The 25,904-nt window shown below is 37.3% G+C and overlaps 1 protein-coding gene across 1 annotated transcript; it reads right to left on the bottom strand.

The window, feature by feature from the left end:
• Positions 1–6,260: 6,260 nt before the first annotated feature.
• On the bottom strand, positions 6,261–6,944 carry LOC113328268. Its single transcript, XM_026575413.1, has one exon. The coding sequence runs from the start codon at positions 6,942–6,944 to the stop codon at positions 6,261–6,263; it is 684 nt and encodes a 227-aa protein (XP_026431198.1).
• Positions 6,945–25,904: the final 18,960 nt, after the last annotated feature.

The raw sequence follows: 25,904 nt of genomic DNA, 5'->3' as shown, positions 1-25,904 counted from the left end.
ACGAAACCCTTGTGATCCTTCAACAAATTTCCAAGGAAGTTCGAATAACTGTTGTCCAATTAGATTTATATCTGAGTAAAAATCTTATCTCCAATTGTGTATAAAATGTGCAATGTGTAAAAACAACCTCATTTTTCTACTTAGCTATTGTTACTGTGTAAAAAATAATACCACATTTTTTTCTAGTTAGTTAATGAGGGAGGATCCCTTCACACACTTAGATTCACACTATCTCACACTTTGGGAGATATTTTTCTCAATAAAACTTAAACCATAGAGTATTTAATTTTGGCAATACGCTCGTCTAACGAAGCTCTACATATCCACAAAAAATGAGCATATTTTGAAATATTAAAACTCACCATCTACCGGTCTTAGTTTTAACCGTTGATAATTCGTTGATTTTCGATGATTGATTTTCAAACTAGTGGATGGTAGAGTTATACTTTTCGGAATGTGCTCATTTGTAAAACGAGCATATTCCCAAAATATTAGTTTCAAACACGCCACCATTTGGTTTTTGTAAAAAAAAAAATCTTCGAAAGTGTGAGATAGTGTGAATCTAAGAGTGCGAGGGATCCTCCCTCTTAGTTAATAAAGATACCAAAATTTACAAATGCGCAGTTTAAAGATTTATGTTAGTTAAGTCATATTCCTAAGCACATGCCAAACACCAGCATTTTCCACTTTTTCTCCCATTATGGGTATGTCAAAGTGGCAAAGGTATGCGACAATGCGTCAAATATACCACTTAGGCATACACAATGAAGTTTCCAGCGAGCGATAAAATCTCCATCGCTATATGGTCTTAACATCACTCGCTTGTCATTCCAGCGCTAACGCTAGTTTGGTTGTCGCTCGTTGACTAGATCATCGCTCAACAACTTTTTATCCAACAACGGCTACAATTTCCCCCTCTATAAATACCCAAGTTCAAATTAATTTCAACTCACACCAAAATTTCTAAATCTCTCTAGAATTTCTTTATCTCTCAATATTTTTCTGATCTAAAACAAGATTAACTAATCATACATTCTATACACTTCTCAATTGCTTAAATTTTTTTAATACAGATTCACAATTGCAAAGTCAAGACATAGGTAAAGGTAAAAGGTTAAAATTCGGGGTGCAAAATTCAACATCACATAAGATGAGTGTATTTTTCGTAATTATGTTTACTTTACCCAATATTGTATCAATGGTGCACTGCAACATGGTAACACCATGTGGGATAACATATTTCTAAAATATCAATAACAAACTATGATCATCAATGATCGTGATGCGATTGGGTTAGCACAACGTTGCATTACGATCAATAAGGAAGTCGCATCTTATGTTGCATTGATAATGCAAGCCAAGAGAGGCCGAGAGAGTGGTCTTGTGGATGGTGATGTTAAAATATAGGTTTGCACACAATGATAGTGTAATCCAATTCGAAAGTTTTTATCATATATTGAAGGTGTTGAAAAAATATAATCCAGGCGTGTTACCAGCTAATCAACAAGTACCTGAAAGGTCACCATACAATTCTTCTCCCTCAACACCAAATTCTTCACCATTTTCACCATGTCCATCAAATTCTTCACTAGACACCCCAAGAAACCCAAATGTCAACTTAGTTCTCACTAATGATAATGTTAATTAAAAAACTTCTAGGAAGAAACAAAGCCAGACTGGATAGAAAATTAACATAAGAAGGGAGAAGCTCCGATGAATTTTGAAAAAACGGGGGTCTAACAACCTCACCCAATATTTCGCTTAGCAATCAGTATGGACTAACTCCAATATACTTTTAAGAGAATCAACTAGAAAGCTAGACTCAATCTGAAGAAAAAGTATATCGAAGAGTTATATCTCAATTTCTCAATTAAATCCACAATCAAACAAATATGAATTTGCAAGCATGATTGAATACAAGAGAAATAACTTGACCGGTACCAAAGAAAAATGTTCAAGGATCAATCAATTTCAATCAACAACCAAAGGTTGGATTTACCAATTGATCGATTCAATGCACAACCTGTGATATTTCAATTATATAACAAAATATAATGCGTAAAATAAATAACAAAGACACAAGAAGTTTTGTTAACGAGTAAACCGCAAATGCAGAAAAACCCCGGGACCTAGTCCAGATTTGAACACCACACTGTATTAATCCGCTACAGACACTAGCCTACTCCTAGTTAACTTCGGACTGGAATGTAGTTGAGCCCTATCAATCTCACACTGATCAAGGTACAGTTGCGCTCCTTACGTCTCCGAACCTCAACAGGATTCTACGCACTTGATTCCCTTAGATGATCTCACCCACAACTAAGATTTTCTACGACCCAAAGTCGAAGATTTGATAAACAAATCTGTATCACACAGAAAATTGTATTGAATAGATAAATCTATCCCCCACAGAAATATGAGTTTTGTTCCGTCTTTTGATAAATCAAGGTGAACATGAACCAATTGATAAAACCATACTTGTATTCCCGAAGAACATCCTAGTATTATCAATCACCTCACAATCTTAATCGATTAACGAAACAAGATATTGTGGAATCACAAACGATGAGACTAAGGTGTTTGTGACTAATTTTCAATCCTGCCTATCGGAGATAAAATCTCGAGCAAATCTTAAAGAAGATAGTACTCAATCACGATAGAAAACAACAAGATCAGAACACGCAACTACAAAGAAAATAGTTGGATATGGCTTCACAATCCCAATGAAGTCTTCAAGTCGTTAACCTACAAGGTTTCGTGAAAAATCTAAGGTTAAAGGAGAATCAACTCTAGATTATGGAACTAGTATCACACAGGAGGTGTGGGGATTATGTTTCCCAGTTGATAGAGTTCTCCTTTATATAGATTTCAAATCGGAGTTTGCGATCTAAGTTACCTTAGTAACAAAGCATTCAATATTCACCGTTAGATGAAAACCTGATTAGATTCAAGCTAATATCTTTCAACCATTAGATAGAACTTAGATTTTTATACACAAATTAAATACATAACCGTACCTAAACATGTACACTTAGTCGGTTCAAAAGTAGTTAACCAATGGTTAGCCATATGAACACTTTCATATCAACCTTATTCATCTTTACCATAACTAGTTCAAATGACTCAAATGAACTAATTAGAGAGTTGTTCAATTGCTTAAATCTCATAGAAGTATACAAGACACAATCGATTTTGATTCACTCGAATCAATTCATGAACATGATAGCCATGGTTTGCAAAGATTGCATTCCCTTTTTTTTTTTTTTTTTGCTAAGTCACATATTTTTATTATTGAGAATAACAAAAGAGTTTTTACAAGAATTTAAAAGAAACAAAAGGTAAATAAGCTGACATCAGCAAAATCAAAATCTAAGAAGATTTAACTAGAAAAATCTGTAATACTTTCTATCTGGTATTTCTATTTGGATTAAAGAAGATGGTCTCCCTGCATGATGCTCCACTTCTCCCAAATTGAGTCTTGCACCTTTTTTGGCCAAACCATCTGCAGAGAAATTAGTTTCTCTATATCAATGAATGTATATGATTTCCTTCAGTAACCTGCAAGCTTTCACCCATCTTGTATGAACAAACCAGGGGATGTTTCCCTCCTTGAAATCTTCAACAACTGCTTTGGAATATGAACTAATGATGATTCTTCTTTTGTTACAAGTTAGTTTCACTGCCCATTCAATTGCCCATACTACAACCATGACTTCTGCAATGTAATTAGCTGATATGCCAATACCTCCTGAAATTGTTCCCAACACATGACAGTTATGATCTCTTGCAATAATCCCAAAACCTGCATTCCCTGGATTTCCAAATGCTGCTCCATCACAACAAAACATAACATAACCTTCTGCTGGTGCAATCCATTGACATTCAACAACTGAACTATATTTGGCATATCTGTTTATAATGTTGAAGAAGTTTGGAACATCAGTATCATAATTTTGGTTCCATCTTGTTCCCTTCATTCTATAACTACCTTCAAACACTAGATTCATAATTCTATATTTGAAATGAGTCTCATTAGGCTGAAAATTATAACTACCTTCAAACACTAGATTCATAATTCTATATTTGAAATGAGTCTCATTAGGCTGAAAATTTTCAAACATTGCCTTATTTTCTGGAACCAAAGTTCTCTAACTGTAGAATAAGCAGATGTTGCCCAGATTTCTTGAATAATAGGACTCTTATGTTTTGCAATTATGAAAATATCATCAAAAGAAACAGGATTTCTAAAGTTGAAGATATTACCTAGCCACTTCCATATATTTGTGCTGAACTTGCAGAACCACAACATATGCTCCATGCTATCTTGATAATCTTTACATATACAACATCTTGAAGCAATGGAATAACCTTGACTCATCTTCTTTTTATCATCCACATAATCTCCTTGTCTGATTTTCCATATGTTACTTGCTATAGTGGGATGTAAGAAGTACTTCCAAATTTTTGACGGCCATTGTACAAGAGGTTCTCTATGCCTGATCCTTCTAACTGCAAATGAAGTAGAGAATTTTCCTTTAGGATCACCATACCACACTATTGTATCAACTTCACCACTCACTGCTGGTAATAAGGTAGGTAAATTATCTTGAATTTCCTCTGGAATCATCCAATTTTGATGAGATAATAAGTCCTTTACTTTCATATTCAAATTAGTTTTAACATACTCTGTGTAACCCATAATTTCAATTAAAGGCTGTTCTCCTATCCACACATCAAACCACACTGAGATCTTCTCTCCATTACCAATGTTCCATCTAATATCAGTTTTCAACTGTTGCGATGCCCATTTCAAACCAGACCATACTGAAGATTACTCCCATTTGTTACACCATTGCCCATTCTTGTCTTTGTATTTGGCTGCAAAGAAATTAGTCCACTCTTCATTAGAAGTATGCATTTTCCACATTATCTTCATTAACAATGCCTTATTGACCACCTCAACTCTTCTAATCCCCATCCCTCCTTCATTAATAGGAGTACATACCTTATTCCAAGCTAAAATGTCATATTTTCTTGTTTCACCATCCCCTGACCACAAAATTTTTCTCATAATCCTTTCACATATTTTAATTCTTGATTTTGGCCATTTATATACTGCCCATAGAATACACAGGATAACTAGATATAACAGAATTGATCAGAACCAATTTGTCATGATATGACAACAATTTTCCTTTCCATGTAGCTAATGTTGTCTGCATCATTTCTACTACTGGCCACAAGATATATTATTTAACTCTTACAGGCATTATAAGAATACCTAAATATTTATCTGGAAAAGATGTGAGTTCCATATGCAAGAAAGTGGAAATTTGTTGTTTTCTTTCTGGAGTACAACCATCTACAAAGCATTTTATTTTACTTCTATTTATGATCTGACCTGAACAATCTTGATATTGCTTAAGGAGATTCATTAGATTTTCTAAGCTTCTTTTGGAACCATTAGTGAAAATGAAAACATCATAAGCAAACATCAAGTGAGTAGGATGAATTCCTTTTCTATTTACCATTGGCTGCAGTTTCCCTGAGTGAACCAACTGAGTTATTCCTCTACTTAACACTTCTTCCATTAGAATAAACAGTATTGGATACAATGGATATCCTTGCTTTAATCCTCTACCCATAGATAAGAAACCTCTGGGACCTCCATTGACCATTACAAAAACTCTTGCAGATTCAAATAGTATTTGTAACCACTGGCACCAAGCAGATGAAAAACCAAAATTTTGAAGCACTTGAAATAAAAAAGTCCAATTCACAGAACCATATGCCTGGGATATGTCTAATTTTAACCCAACATTGCCACCCCTTCTTTTTAGATTGCATTTCATTAACAAGTTCTGAAGCTAAAATAATCTTCTCGTGGATACTTTTTCCTTTGACATATGCAACTTGATGAGGAGATATAAGTTTTGTAATTAAATTTCCCATTCTAGATGTAATGATTTTAGTGAAAACTTTAAAGCTCACATTGCTTAATCCTATGGGCATGAATTGACTAGGCTTTTTGGCTCATTGAGTTTTAGGTAGAAGAACTAAAAAATTTGAGTTTAGACCCTTAGGAATAAATTTTCTTCTCCAACAAAACTGAATAGCACTAACAAAATCTTTTTGAATAATACTCCAGCATTCTCTATAGAACATACCCGAGAATCCATCAGGCCCAAGTGCACTTTCTCATCAATGTCAAAAATTGCTTGTTGAATTTCATCTGCAGTTGGTAAGGCATCTAGCATTTGTTAATCATCTTCTGTGATAAGTTTAGGAATAACTGCAAGTAGAGAATCATTTACTATGGCTTCTTGATGATGAAATTTCTTCTCAAAATAATTGACTAAAAGATTTTCAATTTGCTCTTGATCAGATATTATATTTCCATTTTCATCTTCCATTTCAGTAATGAGATTTTGAGAATGACTAACTTTGATGTTAGTATGAAAAAATTGAGTATTTGCTGAACCTTCTTTAACCCACTTGATTCTTGATTTTTGCCTCATCATGGTACTATATTGAACTTCTCTTGAATTATACTCATTTTGTGCCTGCACCAATTCACCTAAAGCATTAATATTATGTGGATCACTATATGAAATAAGCATTTTGGTTCTGACATTTTCCTCAGCTTCCTTAATTTTTGTTTGTACATTTCCAAACACACTCCAGTTCCATTCCTTTAACAATTGCTTCAATCTTTTAAGTTTATGAATAAAAACAAAAGTTGGATCACCTGATATATGTATTGCCCAACTGTTTTCAGCTAATTTTAGAAAATATGGATGTTCAAGCCATATCTCTTGAAATCTCAAAGGAACATTCTTTGGTTTAGGTATATTAGCACACCCCCCAAGTAATGGGGAATGATCTGACACAACCCTTAAACCAACTTTATATCCCCAATCCTGAAATTTATCCAACCATTCCATATTAAAAAGAGCTCTACCAAGATGGCATAAAATTCTCTTATCTCCATATTGACAAAGATTGCATTCCTTAATTATTATATAAATATTTTAGTTCATGAACAAACCTATTTTAGAAAGTAACCTGCTTAAGCATGCAAACGAGTACGCATACTTAAGTGACCGGATTGAGTTTGTTTTTACTTCCAAACTCCAGCAAAAATTCACGGACGTGAAACTTCCACCAGTATGCGTACGGGTACGCATACTTACCCGAATTTCCAACAACCGCCAGTATGCGTACTGGTACGCATACTTTAGGTTCCCGGTTTTGGACTTTTACACAAATGTGAGAGACACACTATGTTTATATCCAAACATGGTTACTTGTTCTAAACTCTCATTTCAATCATTGAAACTTTCTTAGAGGATGTTAAAATAGTTGTTTTTATCCACAAACTATTTTATCAAAGCGATTTTCAAGTTATTGAAATAATCAACATGACTTTCGTCACAAGTGAAGATGAACTTGGCTAAAGCGAAAGCTTACCAACACATATTTCTAAACTCGGCTCGAAATAGAAAATGTGTATAACTGAAGTCTATATATCAATACGACTTTTGTCTCAAATATGAGATAGAGTAGATAGACTTTCGAGTGATAAATAAGTTCAAGTCTCCACATACCTTTTATCGATGAAGTTCCACATGTTCCCTTGAGTATTTCTTCGTCTTCATTTGATGAACGCCGTGGAGTCTAAATATCAACTACACTTACCATACTAATCCGAGACTTAGCTATAAGTAGACTAGAAATCAAGACTTATAGTTTTGGCAACTAAAAACTTGACAAACAAGCTTGAGATAGCAACGATTGCGAGTTCGACCGAGCAATGCTCTAACAATCTCCCCCCTTTGTCAATTTTAGTGACAAAACTATCAATACATATGAAATACAAAATAAATAAACTGTGTAGCTTCTCATCCAAATGCTTGATCTCCTTGGTTCTTTAACATTACTCGAAATCTTCGTTACTTCCAAGTACTCTAATGATTCAAAATGTGTTCAACTCAGCATCATCGTTGTTGAAGATCCGTAGCTATAAAAATGAGAAAAAAATAGCTCTCAATCATTGTTATACAGTGTCATAGTATTATTATACATCAAAGTTCAATTGTATCACAACTTCAACAACAATACTATGGTGATATGTATCACTCCCCCTTAGTCAATACTTCATCTCACATGAAAACCACTCCCCCCTTACATAATGATCCGAAAACCATATATATTTGTAGTGTGAACTACACATTAATTATCCCCATTTTTGTTAATAAAATTGGCAAAGATACGAAAATTAATGTGATCCTAATGAAATTTACATAGAGATACTTCATGACCAAAAGAAAAGCACATATCAACTTTTTTAGATCATATAGCCAAAACTAAATGCATTCATCAAGGAGTTTATAAAGATACAAGATAACCCCTATAATATTCCACATCCGCACTCCCCACAAAGATTTGGCAATTAAGCACAAGTTCAATTAAGAACTCTCCCCCATAAAATGTCATTCCCAAGCGACCTTACTTTCACAAGAAAAGAAGGATTTCTTTGGACATTAACAAATCACATGAAACATGAATTTGTATCCAAAAATATCAATTAAATTAACCATAAGAGAACCCATGATTAGTTTAATCGGAAATGCTCACATAAGAAAACTTACGGAGCCGCACAGTATTTACATAAAGATATGGATCGGGGAAGATCAATACTGCGGAATAAACAAAGATTCATTATATTTTTCATCACTATTTGCACAATGACATATAATATACTTAATCGTTGTAAACAAAAGTTCATCCTATCTTCCATCAATATTTGCATAATGACATAATAGACTTAACTTTTGTTTGTCAAAAGTTCATTCCATCTTTTATCAATACTTTCATACCGACATATGATAGAGTTAACTTTTGAACACGTATGGGACAATCATAGTTCACGGACGCAAACGCATATATCCCATAACAAGTTGAAATATATGAAACCATAAAGATTAATACTGCAAAATCATTTTCCCTTTGAAGGTAGAATCAATATTTTTCGCACGGATTTATACCAAGAATGGATACCAATGGCGTATAAAAATATTTTATTAACAAAGAAGAAAATACAAAGTCATTAACGACCATGCACCATAGTTCACATAGTATGATTGTAAACATTCAAGAATCCCATAGCAATGTGTACTACTGCCCATTCTTGAACTTCCTTCTTTGTGATCCACCAACATCATTCTTGTAAAAGATACAAATGATCTTAGAATAGTATTAATCAAGGAATCCTAGTGCCCAAGTCCAAGAGAAGTGGAACAAGTGCAACGAAACGGAGAAAAACACTCAAAAACAAGAGACGGGACAAAGACAAACCTTAACTCATCCAAATTAAGAAATTATCATTATCATTTATAAGAGAATTAAAAGAGGAAGAGAATGCAAAAAGAATGAGGTCATTCCGAGTTCGGATGAAGAAATTACGTCCAAAACAAGTTTACCAAAAATCGACGTCTAGGGGCAAGTATGCATACCGGTTTGCAAACGAATTTTCATGACCTGAAGCAATATGCAAACGGTTATGGGTATTAAAATACCTGGATTTTGATTTTTAATGATGGTATGCATACCTGGTATGTGTACCATGAAGTCCAAACATCCCGAACTACTATTTTCAACCCTAAACATTTAAGAACCTTAAACACAGATCAAGTTAGGTAGAAATGAGCGATAATCAAGGTACATGGATCATTATAAGTACTCAAAGAAAATAAAAACACAGATCTTTCTCAAGTCTATAGACATACATTTTTATAAGAATCCAATCGAATTCTACAACCTTCCTGAACATAATATGTGTGTCCCAATTCTCGTGCTTCCCTCACCGTATACATAGCAGGGAATTCCTTGGTGAGGATACACTTTCAACACACTCAAGTTGTGTCATCTTGCTCACCACAAGTGACTTGGATTATCATGAAAGAGATCTCTTTTAGAACCTTTCACATCCAAATCCATCTTTCCAAAGAACTCTTTAAGTTCTAACATCATGGATATTGCCTTCTCCATAATAATGGGATTTTCTAGGAGATCATTCCTTTTCACACTCAAAGCATCGTTTACTTTCTTTGGAACCCACTTTTAGGTGTGTTTAGGAACAACCTGAAACTTCTTCCCATTATTCTCATTAAGATTTCTTGAAAGATAATTGGATTGACTATTCTTTTTCAAGTTAGTCTTTCTCCAATTGGGAGCATCGGATCTTGTCTTCGTCTTTATGAAGTTATCCTTTTGATAACTATTACGATTGTGAAAAGGCTTCGTATGACGTTTATAGGCAAATCTAGGTTTATCACAGTAATGATTCCTTTACCTAAAGGTTGGACAGTTACAACCTGTAACGTTAAGGGGATTAGTCTTAACATATGATATTTGTTTCACAACTTCTTGTGATGCCCAAACGAGAACATCATGTAGTTTCTCATTCCTTATACGGAAATGACATCACCTTTCCAAGTGACCTTTATTTCCGCAATAGTGGCAAACATAAGGAATGTTCTTACCTCGATCCGTGTGTGCTGACTTTGGAGGTTGATATACTTTGTTATTTTGAAACTTAACTGCCGGTGGAGGTATTTCACTTTTGCCATCAGTGGAAACCTTTTGTTGAGAAGAATCGCTAACCTTGAAATTTTTTACCTCTTTGCTAATACTTGGAGCATCTATTCCCTTATAGCCCAATCCTCGTGTATCACGATGATTTTTACTTGCTCTTAGCATAATGGTTAATTTGCATGAACTAGTATTGAACTTTTTCAAGTCATCTTCCAACATCTTGATTTTATCAAGACCAGTAGTTAAATCAACCTCAAGGCGTTTTTCTCGAGCGAGATAAACGCTTTCTCTGTCATCTAAACTTTCTTGCTGGGAGTTAATCCTTGCTTCAGTTTCTGCAAGTTTTTCTTCCAACAGAAGCATTTTTGATAAACATTATCCCATTCAAGCGACTTTCTACTCAGGTTTTCCTCGGAATCTTTGAGGATCGATTCGCAAGAGCGATTCCAACCATAAAGACCTCCGTAAATCCTTTTCAATTTCTTGTTTCCTCGACAGAGAGGAGTCATAAGAGGTGTGACATGAGAAGTTGTAATCTTATTTATTTTCAACGAATCCAAAAACTTAACATAGTCTGAGACTTCCTCATCAACATCTCTATCAATATCTGAATCACCTTCATCAGAAAGTTCATCCAACTGTTCTTCTAGGCGTGTTTCCCAATCAACAGTTTCTACATTCAAAGAATGTTTAGATATTTACTTAGATGAGACGGTTCACTCAGGTGAATTCAAGCTTTGAATTTTTTTTGACTTGATACGTTATTAGAGATAGACTCGTCCATAATAATCAAATTTCTACAAACACAGACTTATGAGGTCTTTAACGTGTTTGCCTGCTTTGATACCAATAGAAAAAGTGGGGATCTAACAACCTCACCCAGTATTTCGTTTAGAAATCTGTATGGACTAACTCCAATATACTTTTAAGAGAATCAACTAGACAGTCAGACTCAATCTTAAGAAAAAGTATATCAAAGAGTTATATCTCAATTTCTCAATTCAATCCGCAATCAAACAAATATGAATTTGCGAGCCTGATTGAATACAAGAGAAATAACTTGAACGGTACCAAAGACCAATGTTCAAGGATCAATCAATTTCAATTAACAACCAAAGGTTGGATTTACCAATTGATCGATTCAACGTACAAACTGTGATATTTCAATTATATAACAAAATATAATGCGGAAAAGAAATAACACAGACACCAGAAGTTTTGTTAACGAGGAAACCGCAAATGCAGAAAAACCCCGATACCTAGTCCAGATTTGAACACCACACTTTATTAAGCTGATACAGACACTAGCATACTCCAAGTTAACTTCGGAATGGAATGTAGTTGAGCCCTAATCAATCTCACACTGATTAAGGTACAATTGCGCTCCTTACATCTCTGAACCCCATCAGGATTCTACACACTTGATTCCCTTAGGTGATCTCACCCACAACTAAGAGTTGTTACGACCCAAAGTCGAAGACTTGATGAAAAAATAAGTATCACATAGAAAAGTCTATTGAATAGATAAAATTGTCTTCCACAGAAATACCTATGAGTTTTGTTCCGTCTTTTGATAAATCAAGGTGAACATTGATGAGTGCCAAATAATGTATATATTTATCCCTTTTTGTTGGCAATTTAACTCATCTTTTATGCATTAATTCTACATTTTACCCCATATTCTGTATTTTCATTGTTTTCAAGAATAAATATTTTTATTAATTAATTTTGCATTTTTAGGTAATAAATAAAGTTCGGATGAGTCGCGGAGCGAAAAGAGCAGAAAAGTAGTGAAAAGCCGGGAGAAATTACGCAAGGAAGCCGCGAAGAATGGTGCGCACAACCTCATTTTCTACACACAAAAGCGCCTCCGTTCTCAGCCGTCAGATCAGTTCCCAGACGCATCCAACGGTCGCTCCCTTGCTGTGCATCGAAGTTTGATATCTCCGCCTTACACTACAGTACCTAACTCCATCAAGTACCGTTCATTTTGTTGTATCATATAATCTGACGGTCGCTCCAAGCTTCACTCCACATCACCGTCCGATCTACCTACCATCTTCGCATCTCGCAGCTCAGAGTCACAGAACATCAAGACTCGATGCATTCGCCTTACACCCTAGTACCCGAGCCTATACCACCTACCCAAACAACCCCCTTCTCCCAAACAGTCGAGCCATCACCTACACCACCCCCCTCTGCAGAACAACCACCATACCCTGCCGAACCACCATCACCACCACCCCTCCTGCAACAGCCACCAAACCACCAACTCTCTATTCTACCTAAACCCATCACGTACCATCTCTTTAATCATCATTTACAACCTCAATTTCTCATCTCTCTGCCTGAAACCCTAGGTGAGAAATTGGTGATATATATGATGATTAAAGCATCAATTGGAGCTGGAGAGGAACGAGAAGAAGCAGGAAAAGATTGGGTCGACGAGATGGAGCGAGTATCTCATCAACAGTAGGTAAATTAATTTTTCACCAAAACCTAATTTTACTGACTTTGGGGAAAAATTGGGGAAAACCAAAATTATGTGTATGGGGTATAAATGGGTGTTGGGTGAAGTGTGTAGAGGACACTATTTACCTCTCTGGACTAGCCAGTAGAGAATTTGCTAAAATTTTATGAATTTCAAATTTCAGTGTTCTTCTCAGTTAACAGTTGCAAGTTGCTTATGTGTTGAATTATCTGATATGTTGCTAGTTATGTATGAATTATCTATGTTAGTGTATGCATGTTGTCACTTCATGGTTAGCATGAGCTAATCATCTTCAGGCCAAGGCTCAGTGAATCCTTGTGCACTGTCAAGTGTGAATGAGCTAGATAGTTCTTCCCTGCTGTGTTTAGATTGTGCAAATGAGAGATGTCAATGTTCATAGAGCCTGTGATTGGCTGTACTGTCAAAAGACAGCCAATGCTAGGGGTAGACTAGTGAGCAAGTTGGTGTTCTTTCATTTCTAGTTGTATGCTTAGGATTGAACATAACCTAGACCATGTCACTTGATTAGGACACAAGGTGGATCATAAGCCTTGGCTTACCCACCACTTCTCTTTCAGTCAATCTTAATTTCAGTCACTTTTTCAAGTCCTGTGTGTTTGCAATTTCAGTTATATTTTCTTGCTTTTTATTTTCTTGCACCTTGTAGCTACTGTGCACTGAAGTCAGTGCACAATCCTGCCTCTTGCCCTTGGCTGCCAAGCCTTGGTTGTTTGTTGCTTTTCTTAACTGCTCTTTATCGCTTTACCCTGCATTTTTGGTTCTTTGCTTATCTTTCCCTGCTGTGGTTCTTAGCCTGTTTCTCTATTGCTTTACCTTGCATTCTTGTTTGTATGCCTGAAACCTTGCCTGCCATAGTGCATTGCCACTCTTATTAGCCTAGGAAAACTTCTTATATGCTCCTCTCCCTGTGGACAAACCCCTACTCACCCTTTTATTACAAATCTTGACCTTGTATACTTGCAAGCATATTGTGTGCATCTTATCATCACACCAAACATGAACCAATTGATAAACCACAATTATATTCCCGGAGAACAGTCTAGTATTATCAATCACCTCACAATAATCTTAATCAATTAACGGGGGTCTAACAGCTTCACCCAATATTTCGCTGAATTTTGAAAAAACGGGGGTCTAACAACCTCACCCAATATTTCGCTTAGCAATCAGTATGAGCTAACTACAATATACTTTTAAGAGAATCAACTAGACATCTAGACTCAATCTGAAAAAAAAGTATATCGAAGAGTTATATCTCAATTTCTCAATTAAATCCACAATCAAACAAATATGAATTTGCGATCCTGATTGAATACAAGAGAAATAACTTGACCGGTACCAAAGACAAATGTTCAAGGATCAATCAACAACCAAAGGTTGGATTTACCAATTGATCGATTCAACGCACAACCTGTGATATTTCAATTATATAACAAAATATAATGCGGAAAATAAATAACACAGACACCAGAAGTTTTGTTAATGAGGAAACCGCAAATGCAGAAAAACCCCGGGACCTAGTCCAGATTTGAACACCACACTGTATTAAGCCGCTACAGACACTAGCCTACTCCTAGTTAACTTCGGACTGGAATGTAGTTGAGCCCTAATCAATCTCACACTGATCAAGGTACAGTTGCGCTCCTTACGTCTCTGAACCTCAACATGATTCTACGCACTTGATTTCCTTAGCTGATCTCACCCACAACTAAGAGTTGCTACGACCCAAAGTCGAAGATTTGATAAACAAATCTGTATCATACAGAAAAGTCTATTGAATAGATAAATCTATCTCCCACAGAAATATGAGTTTTGTTCCGTCTTTTGATAAATCAAGGTGAACATGAACCAATTGATAAAACCAGACTTGTATTCCCGGAGAACAGCCTAGTATTATCAATCACCTCACAATATTAATCGATTAACGAAACAAGATATTGTGGAATCACAAACGATGAGACGAAGGTGTTTGTGACTACTTTTCAATCTTGCCTATAGGAGATAAAATCTCGAGCAAATCTTAAAGAAGATAGTACTCAATCACGATAGGAAACAACAAGATCAGAACACACAACTACAAAGAAAATAGTTGGATATGGCTTCACAATCCCAATGAAGTCTTCAAGTCGTTAACCTACAGGGTTTCGTGAAAAACCTAAGGTTAAAGGAGAATCGACTCTAGCTTATGCAACTAATATCACACAGGAGGTGTGGGGATCAAGTTTTCCAGTTTCTAGAGTTCTCCTTTATATAAATTTCAAATCAGGGTTTGTAATCTAAGTTATCTTGGTAACAAAGCATTCAATATTCACCGTTAGATGAAAACCTAATTAGATTCAAGCTAATATCTTTCAACCGTTAGATCGAACTTATCTTGTTATACACAAATGAAATGCACCATCATTTAGGTTTGAGTAACCGTACCTAAACGTGTACACTTAGTTGGTTCAACAGTAGTTAACCGATGGTTAGCCATATGAACACTTTCATATCAACCTTATTCATCTTTACCATAACTAGTTCAAATGACTCAAATGAACTAGTTAGAGAGTTGTTCAATTTCTTAGATCTCATAGAAGTATACAAGACACTATCGAAGCAAAATCTATTTTGATTCACTCGAATCAATTCATGAACATCATAGCCACGGTTTGCAAAGATTGCGTTCCTTATTATATAAATGTTTTAGTTCATGAGCAAACCGATTTTAGAAAGTAACCTGCTTAAGTATGCAAACAGGTACGCATACATAAGTTACCGGATTGAGTTTGTTTTTACTTCTAAACTCCAACAGAAATTCACGGACGTGAAACTTTCGCCCCAACAACCGCCAGTACACGTACTGGTACGCATGCTTTAGGTTCCCGTTTTTGGAATTTTACAAAAATGTGAGAAACACCCTATGTTTATATTCAAACATTGTTACTTGTTCTAAACTCTCATTTCAATCATTAAAAATTTCTTAGAGGATGTTAAAATAGTTGTTATCCACAAACTATTTTCGTCAAAGTGATTTTCAAATTATTGAAATAATCAACATGACTTTCGTCACGAGTAAAGATCAGAAGACCGTCGAAAAGCAAAGAACGGTTGACAGGAAGTTTCAAAACAAGGAGACCAAAAAAAGTCACCTTTCTCAAGATCAGAGTCTGCTGCTGTTGTTGGCCCTGCCAAGTTGCTGCTGTTGCTGTTGCTTGCTGCCAACTGATGCTGCCTAGCTGCTGCTGCAACTGCAAGTGTTGCTCTGCTGCTGCAAGTGTTGCTGAAGCTGCTGAGAAGCTGCTGCTGCCAAGCTGTTGCTGTTGCCAAGCTTGCTGCCAACTGAAGCTGCCTAGCTGCTGCTGCTGCTGTTGCTTCTGATCCAACTTGCTGCCAACTTGCTGCCAACTTGCTGCCAACTGATGCTGCCAGGCCTGCTGCCAACCTCTTCTGCTGGGCTTGTGCAACAATCTCTGAACTGGGCTTGAACCAACTGAGCTGGGCTCAGTAACCTCAACTTCTGCTGGGCTTGCAACTCACTGCTCCTGGGCTTCGCTGCTGCTAGGACGATCCTAAAGCCCAACTGGGCCTTGCAACTAAAAAGGGGACTAAAAGCCTATTTTTGGGCTTCCCTCCAAAAACAAGTAAGCCTAACCCATGAGTTAACCCACTTGGGCCTCATTTAAATTCAAATTTGGGCTTGTAATAATTTATTTAATTATTTATTTTGGGATTGTAATAATTTTTATTTTCTTTTTCTTTTTTTTTTATTTGGGATTGTAATAATTTTTTTTATTTTCTTTTTGTTTTTCTTTATTTTTCTTTTATTTTTCTTTTTTCTTTTATGGGTTTGTTTAAATTATTATTATTGTTTTTATTTTCTTTTATGAGTTGTGATAATTTATGATAGGTTTAGTTCAAAAATTTTCAAAAACCCAAAATTTTTAAACCAAAAACAAAACCCCTTCTTTAAACCAAAACCCATTCAAAACCAAATTTTCATAACCCTTGGGCCAAATTGTTTCCAATTGCTCTGTCTGACCAACATGTTAGTTAAGGTACCTACTAGGACATGATTGTGACCTACAGAGACCAGACAAACAGACTTGTTAGAATTAACCCAGACGAACCTATCGAAATTCTAAGTTCTGAGGGAGACAGTCCAGATCAACCAGAAACAATGGGAGAACCACGTACCCTCAAGGATTATATGTACCCAACTAGAGCCAGTCAACCGTCCTGTATTTTGCTGCCCGAGGCTAATGGCCATTATGAGCTGAAATCTAGCACAATACAGATGCTTCCTATTTTTAGAGGTGTTGAGAATGAAAACCCTTACCACCACGTGAGAGAATTCGAGGAAATTTGTGGAACTCTGCGTTTCACTCAAATGACCGACGAAACCCTGAAGTTAAGGCTTTTTCCTTTTTCCCTAAAAGATAAGGCAAAGGCCTGGCTCTATGCTTTACAACCTCAATCCATCATGACATGGGATGACCTCATAAAGGAGTTTTTCAAAAAGTTTTTCCCGAACCACAAGACTGCGACAATTCGTCAAAGTCTGAATAGCTTTGTGCAGTTAGAAGGTGAGACCTTAGCTAGATACCTGGAGAGATTCAATGAATTATTGCTCCAATGTCCCCATCATGGTTTTGAAAAATGGAGACTTGTGCAAATTTTGTATGAAGGTCTAGATGTGTCCACCCGAACAACGGTTGAGTCGATGTGTAATGGTCTATTCGTAGATAAAACTGCTGACGCGTCTTGGGACTTCTTGATTGAAGTAGCTGAAAAGACGCAACAGTGGGAATCCATCCGTGAAACCAGAAAGACTACATCCGAAGCAAAGGCTTTTAGGATTGAAGCGGATTTTGAGGGTAGAGCAAACATGGCATCAATAGTTAGGAGATTAGAAGAGTTAGAACTACATAAAAATTCAAAACCTTCCACCACTACTCTCCGAGAACATGTCGCTTCATCTGTTTGTGCTGCTTGTAACGACCCCAACCATCAATTCCAAAATTGTCCAGATTTGCTTGCAGTCCAGGAGTCTAGGCTTGAACAGGCACATGCCATGTTTCAGAAACCAGAGCATAACCCTTATTCACAGACCTACAATCCAGGATGGAGAAACCACCCTAACTTTTCATGGTCAAAAGGACCCACTCAAGGAGGACCATCTCAACCCAGTCAGCTATCAAATCAGAGCTATCAAACAATCAGGGATATCAGAACAATCAAGGTTATCAACACCCGAGAAACCCTCAACAACAATCAAACTCTCAACAACAATCATACCTCACACAATACAGACAAGAGATTATCCACCTTAGAGGAAATGTTCCAGAGTTTGATGCAAAGTCAGAAAAATCTAGATCAAAAGATGGATCAAATATGTGAGAGAGAAAAGGGTAAACTTCCGAGCCAACCCCAACAAAATCCAAAGAGGATATTTCAAACAGGCACAACATCCTGCACTGAAACCTCACCTGATCAAATCCATGCCATTACCACCCTCCGAAGTGGTAAAGTCATCGAGAACAACGTAGGCGAACCTAATGAGTCTGATACAAATTCCACGTTGTCTCCACAACCCCAGAAAACCAAAGAATCTGAGCAAGTTGGAAAATCTGACAATTCTACTGCTGTGAATGTCCCTTTGCCAACTCATCTTCCTGTTGCTCCATTTCCTCAAAGATTGATCTATCAACAGAAAAGTACCCATTACAATGAGATGTTAGATCTGTTCAAGAGAGTCAACATCAACATTCCTTTTCTTGAAGCAATCAAGCAAATCCCTGCTTATGCCAAATTCCTCAAAGACTTGTGCACTCAAAAGCGCAAGCTCAATGTGCAAAAACGTGCTTTCTTAGCTGAGCAGGTAAGTTCCATCATTCTGAACAAAACTCCACCCAAGTTTAGGGATCCAGGATGTCCAACAATTTCTTGCACTATAGGAGAACACACGGTCAATAAAGCGTTATTAGACCTAGGTGCAAGTGTTAACCTACTGCCATATTCTGTTTATGAGCAGTTAGGTCTTGGGGAGTTGAAACCAACATCTATCACTCTACAACTGGCAGACCGATCTGTCAAGATTCCTCGTGGAGTGGTCGAAGATGTTTTGATCAAGGTTGACAAATTCTATTTTCCCGTAGACTTCATTGTCTTAGACACTCAACCTGTACAAAACCCAGACTGTCACATTCCTGTCATCTTAGGACGTCCTTTCTTGGCTACGTCCAACGCGATCATCAACTGTCGGAATGGAGTGTTAAAACTGTCTTTTGGTAACATGACGGTAGAATTGAATGTGTTCGATATTAGTCAACAACCTGTGAATCTTGATGATGATGTATGAAGTTAATATGATTGAAGGATTAATGCAAGATTCGTTGACTAACATTCTATCCGTTGACCCCTTTCAAGCATGTATGGAGAACTTTAACCCTGATTTCTATGATGATGCATACTGTAGTGACGTCCTATCTCTGCTCGAATCTGTACCTCAAATGGACGTCACTGAAAGGAAATATGAAGTGGAACAACCCCTATTCTCTGATTCCAAGCTTATTCCATCCATTGTTGAGCCACCCAAGCTTGAATTGAAACCATTGCCTAGTACGTTGAAGTACGCATTCCTAGGTTCTTCTGATACTTTACCTGTCATTATTTCATCATGTTTAGACACGGAACAGGAAAGTAAGCTTTTAGAAGTACTTAAGGAACACAAAGAGGCCTTAGGATGGACCATCTCAGATCTCAAAGGAATTAGTCCCACCATTTGCATGCACCACATTAACCTTGAAGAGAATGCCAAACCATCGAGGGAAATGCAAAGGAGACTTAATCCTAACATGAGAGATGTAGTCAAAGGAGAGATCCTGAAACTACTTGATGCGGGTATCATATACCCAATTCCCGATAGCAAATGGGTTAGTCCCATTCAAGTTGTGCCTAAGAAGTCAGGCATTACTGTTGTTCAGAACGACAAGAATGAATTAGTCCCTACTCGTACAACACAGGATGGCGAGTATGCATCGACTACAGGAAGTTGAACACAGTAACAAGGAAGGATCACTTCCCGCTCCCTTTCATTGACCAAATGCTAGAACGTGTGTCTGGACACAGTCACTACTGTTTTCTAGATGGCTTTTCCGGTTATAACCAAATTCACATTGCTCCGAAGATCAGGAAAAAACTACATTCACGTGTCCATTTGGGACGTTTGCTTATAGACGTATGCCCTTCGGGTTGTGTAATGCACCTGCTACTTTTCAGCGTTGCATGATGAGCATTTTTTCTGACATGATAGATAGTTTTCTCGAGATCTTTATGGATGATTTCTCTGTTTTTGGTTCCTCGTTTGACGAATGTTTGAAGCATCTTGCCCTCGTGATATCCAGATGTAAAGAAAAGAACCTTGTTCTAAATTGGGAAAAATGCCATTTTATGGTGAATTCAGGAATAGTTCTAGGACACATCATCTCAGAAAAAGGAATTGAAGTGGATAAAGCTAAAGTTGACCTCATTCAACATCTACCACAACCTTGCTCTGTGAAGGAGATCAGATCATTTCTAGGTCATGCTGGTTTTTACCGGCGATTCATCAAAGATTTCAGCAAAATCTCCAGACCTCTGTGCAGTCTTCTCTCCAAAGATGTTGCCTTCAATTTCGATGATGCTGTGTGAAGGCATGGGAGGAATTAAAAACCCTTCTCACCACCGCTCCTATAGTCCGACCACCCGATTGGAAGCTTCCGTTCGAACTTATGTGTGATGCCTCTGATTATGCTGTTGGTGCTGTTTTAGGACAGCGAGTTGATAGACTACCATATGTGATACTATGCTAGCAAAACCCTTAATGATGCCCAACTCAATTATTCAACTACCGAGAAGGAATTGCTTGCCGTCGTTTTCGCATTAGACAAGTTTAGATCTTATCTGATAGGGTCTAAGATCATCATATACACAGACCATGCGGCTTTGAAGTATCTTCTTTCCAAGAAGGATGCTAAAGCTCGCCTTATTCGATGGATACTCTTATTACAGGAATTCGATCTCGAAATCCGTGATAAGAAAGGTTGTGAGAATGTGGTTGCTGATCATTTGTCTAGATTAACTTTAGAGTCTATTGATGAATTGAGCTGATTAGAGAATCATTCCCAGATGAACAGCTGATGTCTATCTCAGACCTTCCTTGGTTTGCTGATATTGTTAACTACCTCGCTACAGGTAGGATGCCCTCACGTTGGTCGAGACAAGACCGCTCTAAATTCCTGGCTGAAGTCAAACATTTCCTTTGGGATGACCCATATTTGTTTAAGTACTGTCCAGACCAAATCATTAGGAGATGTGTCCCCAACACTGAACAGAAAGATGTGATATCTTTCTGTCATGACCAAGCATGTGGAGGCCATTTCAGTGCCAAGAAAACCGCTGCAAAGATCTTGCAGTGTGGATTCTATTGGCCATCATTGTTCAAGGATTGCCATGATTATTGTGTTGCTTGTGAACGCTGTCAAAAGCTAGGAAGCATTTCGAGGAGAAACATGATGCCATTGAACCCCATTTTGATTGTGGAGATTTTTGATGTTTGGGGGATAGACTTCATGGGTCCATTTCCCATGTCTGACAGCAAGTTGTACATCCTAGTCGCAGTTGATTACGTTTCTAAGTGGGTAGAAGCCATAGCAACCAGAACAAATGACCACAAGGTGGTACTTTCATTTCTAAAGGAAAACATATTTCACGTTTTGGTACCCCTAGAGCTATCATCAGTGACGGCGGTTCACATTTTCGTAACAAGTACTTTGAGTCTTTAGTACGCAAGTATGGCATAACTCACAAGGTTGCTACTCCGTACCACCCTCAGACTAGTGGACAAGTGGAAGTGTCTAATAGGGAAATTAAGCACATTCTGGAGAAGACGGTCAACCCGTCCAGGAAAGATTGGTCATTGAGATTGAATGATGCTTTGTGGGCCTATAGAACAGCTTATAAGACACCAATTGGCATGTCCCCCTATCGTCTAGTGTATGGAAAGCCGTGCCATCTACCTGTGGAATTAGAACATCGTGCCTACTGGGCAATCAAAGAGCTGAACTTTTCTCTGGACGAAGCTGGAATTCAACGGAAACTTCAACTCAACGAGTTGGAAGAATTGAGAAATGAGGCTTATGACAGTGCCAAGCTGTACAAGCAGAAGATGAAGATTTTCATGACAAGCGTATTCTGCGCAAATCCTTCACTCCTGGTCAGAAAGTCTTGCTGTATGACTCCCGATTACATCTTTTTCCAGGAAAACTGCGTTCCAGATGGAAGGGTCCGTACCTAGTACGCACAGTTTTTCCTCATGGAGCTGTAGAGCTGGAGGATGTCTCCAACAAGAACGTTTTCAAAGTCAACGGGCAGAGATTAAAGCCATTCCTTGAGCCATTTCCACCCGACATTGAAACAACCAACCTGGAGGACCCAGTCTATGTGGACTAAACTGGTCCACTCTTTCCCTAAATAACCAAAAAGTTTTCCAAATGTTTCCCTAAAAACCAAAATTTTTCGTTTTCCCATAAAAACCAAATTTTCTTGTAGATAATGTGTTAGTTAAATTTCCTTTTGTATATTTTGTGCTCATCCATTGTGACTGCTAATATGATGGATTTTTGCCTTGAATAACGGAGTTTTAATCGAGCTCGCCGTACAATCGGGTATTCTCTCTCCTTTTACTCTACTCAGCATGTTCCTCTTCATATTGTTTTATAATTCTTTCCATATTTTGAAACATTGAGGACAATGTTTAGTTTAGGTTTGGGGGTATAGAGTAGATACCATGATAATTGCCATAATTGAAAACAAAACTCCTTCTTTTTGAAAAAAAAAAAAAAAAAAAATTGAAAAATCAAAATTCAAAAAAAAAATTAAAAAATGAAAAATCATAAAAATGGAGCTCATTTACCTTGAAATGTTGACTCTTGTGCAAATATGTATTATTAGGAGTCTTAGTCTAGATATTTAGGCACCCTGATTCTAGCACAATTCACATAGTGATAAGAAATTTGCACGCGCACGATCTACCAATACATGTATGGCCTCGATCTTCAAGGTGTTGATAGGAAGTTACGATTGCCAATCACTTTAGAATACTGAACGAAACTGACTAGCTTGTTCTTTGGTTGGTTGGGATAGAAGGTGGAGGTTACATTAAGAAAGACAACCATCGAATTTAACTGGGTGCATCAAAAAGGGCTACCTCTTGCAAAGTGTCATGTAATTTTTGTTTCCTTTTGTATATGTATCAAAAGTGTTTCCTTAAAAAAAAAAAAAAAAAAAAAAAAAAAAAAAAAAAAAAAAACGATGTATATATTCAGAAAAAAAAAAAAAAAAATATCAGAAAAATACAAAAAAATCAAGTATTTATCAATTCCATCATCTCTTGTTCCAAAAATAAAAGAGATAGTCAATGTAAATAAGAGTCATGTAAAGAGTCATCTTTTGTTGTTTTTTGTAATAAGCAAGGAGGGTGTATGCCATTGATGTACAACGCGAGTAATTGTGAAATACCTCCAACTCATTCACAATTCTCGTAAAGTCCGGACAGCTAGCTAGATTTCGACCTCAGTTCTTAGCCTGAGAAACTATCTCTTGGTGATTAGTAGTCATGACTTCAGATCTTTCTTTACACATGTGTAGATACACTTTACACTCTTATCACATGTCTTATTTGTTATCAGTGCTAGGATTGTGCCTTCGATAGCTAGATTGACATCTCCATTTTGCTGTGAGCTTAAACTGTTTTGCACATGTCACGTTTGATGGAATCTGAGCTTATATTTTGACCTAGAACTTTGTAGGTACGTTCTAAGCAAACCTTCACGAGACTTCAACTCGTCCACTAGGGACACTTAGTGGTTTAAAAGGCTTAGTGCATACGCTAAATGCATTCGAGAGACCAGCGACAGTGGTATAGTTAGGATTTCCTTAGTTTTGTTTTACTTGAGGACAAGTAAAATTCAGGTTTGGGGGTATTTGATGAGTGCCAAATAATGTATATATTTATCCCTTTTTGTTGGCATTTAACTCATCTTTTATGCATTAATTCTACATTTTATCCCATATTCTGTATTTTCATTGTTTTCAAGAATAAATATTTTTATTAATTAATTTTGCATTTTAGGTAATAAATAAAGTTCGGATGAGTCGCGGAGCGAAAAGAGCAGAAAAGTAGTGAAAAGCCCGGGAGAAATTACGCAAGGAAGCCGCGAAGAATGGTGCGCACAACCTCATTTTCTACACACAAAAGCGCCTCCGTTCTCAGCCGTCAGATCAGTTCCCAGACGCATCCAACGGTCGCTCCCTTGCTGTGCATCGAAGTTTGATATCTCCGCCTTACACTACAGTACCTAACTCCATCAAGTACCGTTCATTTTGTTGTATCATATAATCTGACGGTCGCTCCAAAGCTTCACTCCACATCACCGTCCGATCTACCTACCATCTTCGCATCTCGCAGCTCAGAGTCACAGAACATCAAGACTCGATGCATTCGCCTTACACCCTAGTACCCGAGCCTATACCACCTACCCAAACAACCCCCTTCTCCCAAACAGTCGAGCCATCACCTACACCACCCCCCTCTGCAGAACAACCACCATACCCTGCCGCACCACCATCACCACCACCCCTCCTGCAACAGCCACCAAACCACCAACTCTCTATTCTACCTAAACCCATCACGTACCATCTCTTTAATCATCATTTACAACCTCAATTTCTCATCTCTCTGCCCTGAAACCCTAGGTGAGAAATTGGTGATATATATGATGATTAAAGCATCAATTGGAGCTGGAGAGGAACGAGAAGAAGCAGGAAAAGATTGGGTCGACGAGATGGAGCGAGTATCTCATCAACAGTAGGTAAATTAATTTTTCACCAAAACCTAATTTTACTGACTTTGGGGAAAAATTGGGGAAAACCAAAATTATGTGTATGGGGTATAAATGGGTGTTGGGTGAAGTGTGTAGAGGACACTATTTACCTCTCTGGACTAGCCAGTAGAGAATTTGCTAAAATTTTATGAATTTCAAATTTCAGTGTTCTTCTCAGTTAACAGTTGCAAGTTGCTTATGTGTTGAATTATCTGATATGTTGCTAGTTATGTATGAATTATCTATGTTAGTGTATGCATGTTGTCACTTCATGGTTAGCATGAGCTAATCATCTTCAGGCCAAGGCTCAGTGAATCCTTGTGCACTGTCAAGTGTGAATGAGCTAGATAGTTCTTCCCTGCTGTGTTTAGATTGTGCAAATGAGAGATGTCAATGTTCATAGAGCCTGTGATTGGCTGTACTGTCAAAAGACAGCCAATGCTAGGGGTAGACTAGTGAGCAAGTTGGTGTTCTTTCATTTCTAGTTGTATGCTTAGGATTGAACATAACCTAGACCATGTCACTTGATTAGGACACAAGGTGGATCATAAGCCTTGGCTTACCCACCACTTCTCTTTCAGTCAATCTTAATTTCAGTCACTTTTTCAAGTCCTGTGTTTGCAATTTCAGTTATATTTTCTTGCTTTTATTTTCTTGCACCTTGTAGCTACTGTGCACTGAAGTCAGTGCACAATCCTGCCTCTTGCCCTTGGCTGCCAAGCCTTGGTTGTTTGTTGCTTTTCTTAACTGCTCTTTATCGCTTTACCCTGCATTTTTGGTTCTTTGCTTATCTTTCCCTGCTGTGGTTCTTAGCCTGTTTCTCTATTGCTTTACCTTGCATTCTTGTTTGTATGCCTGAAACCTTGCCTGCCATAGTGCATTGCCACTCTTAT

This window comes from Papaver somniferum, chromosome 1, assembly GCF_003573695.1.
Source record: "Papaver somniferum cultivar HN1 chromosome 1, ASM357369v1, whole genome shotgun sequence".
Classification (NCBI taxonomy): Eukaryota; Viridiplantae; Streptophyta; class Magnoliopsida; order Ranunculales; family Papaveraceae; genus Papaver; species Papaver somniferum.
Note: the sequence above shows the minus strand (reverse complement) of the source record. Positions and strands in the feature narration are given on the sequence as shown.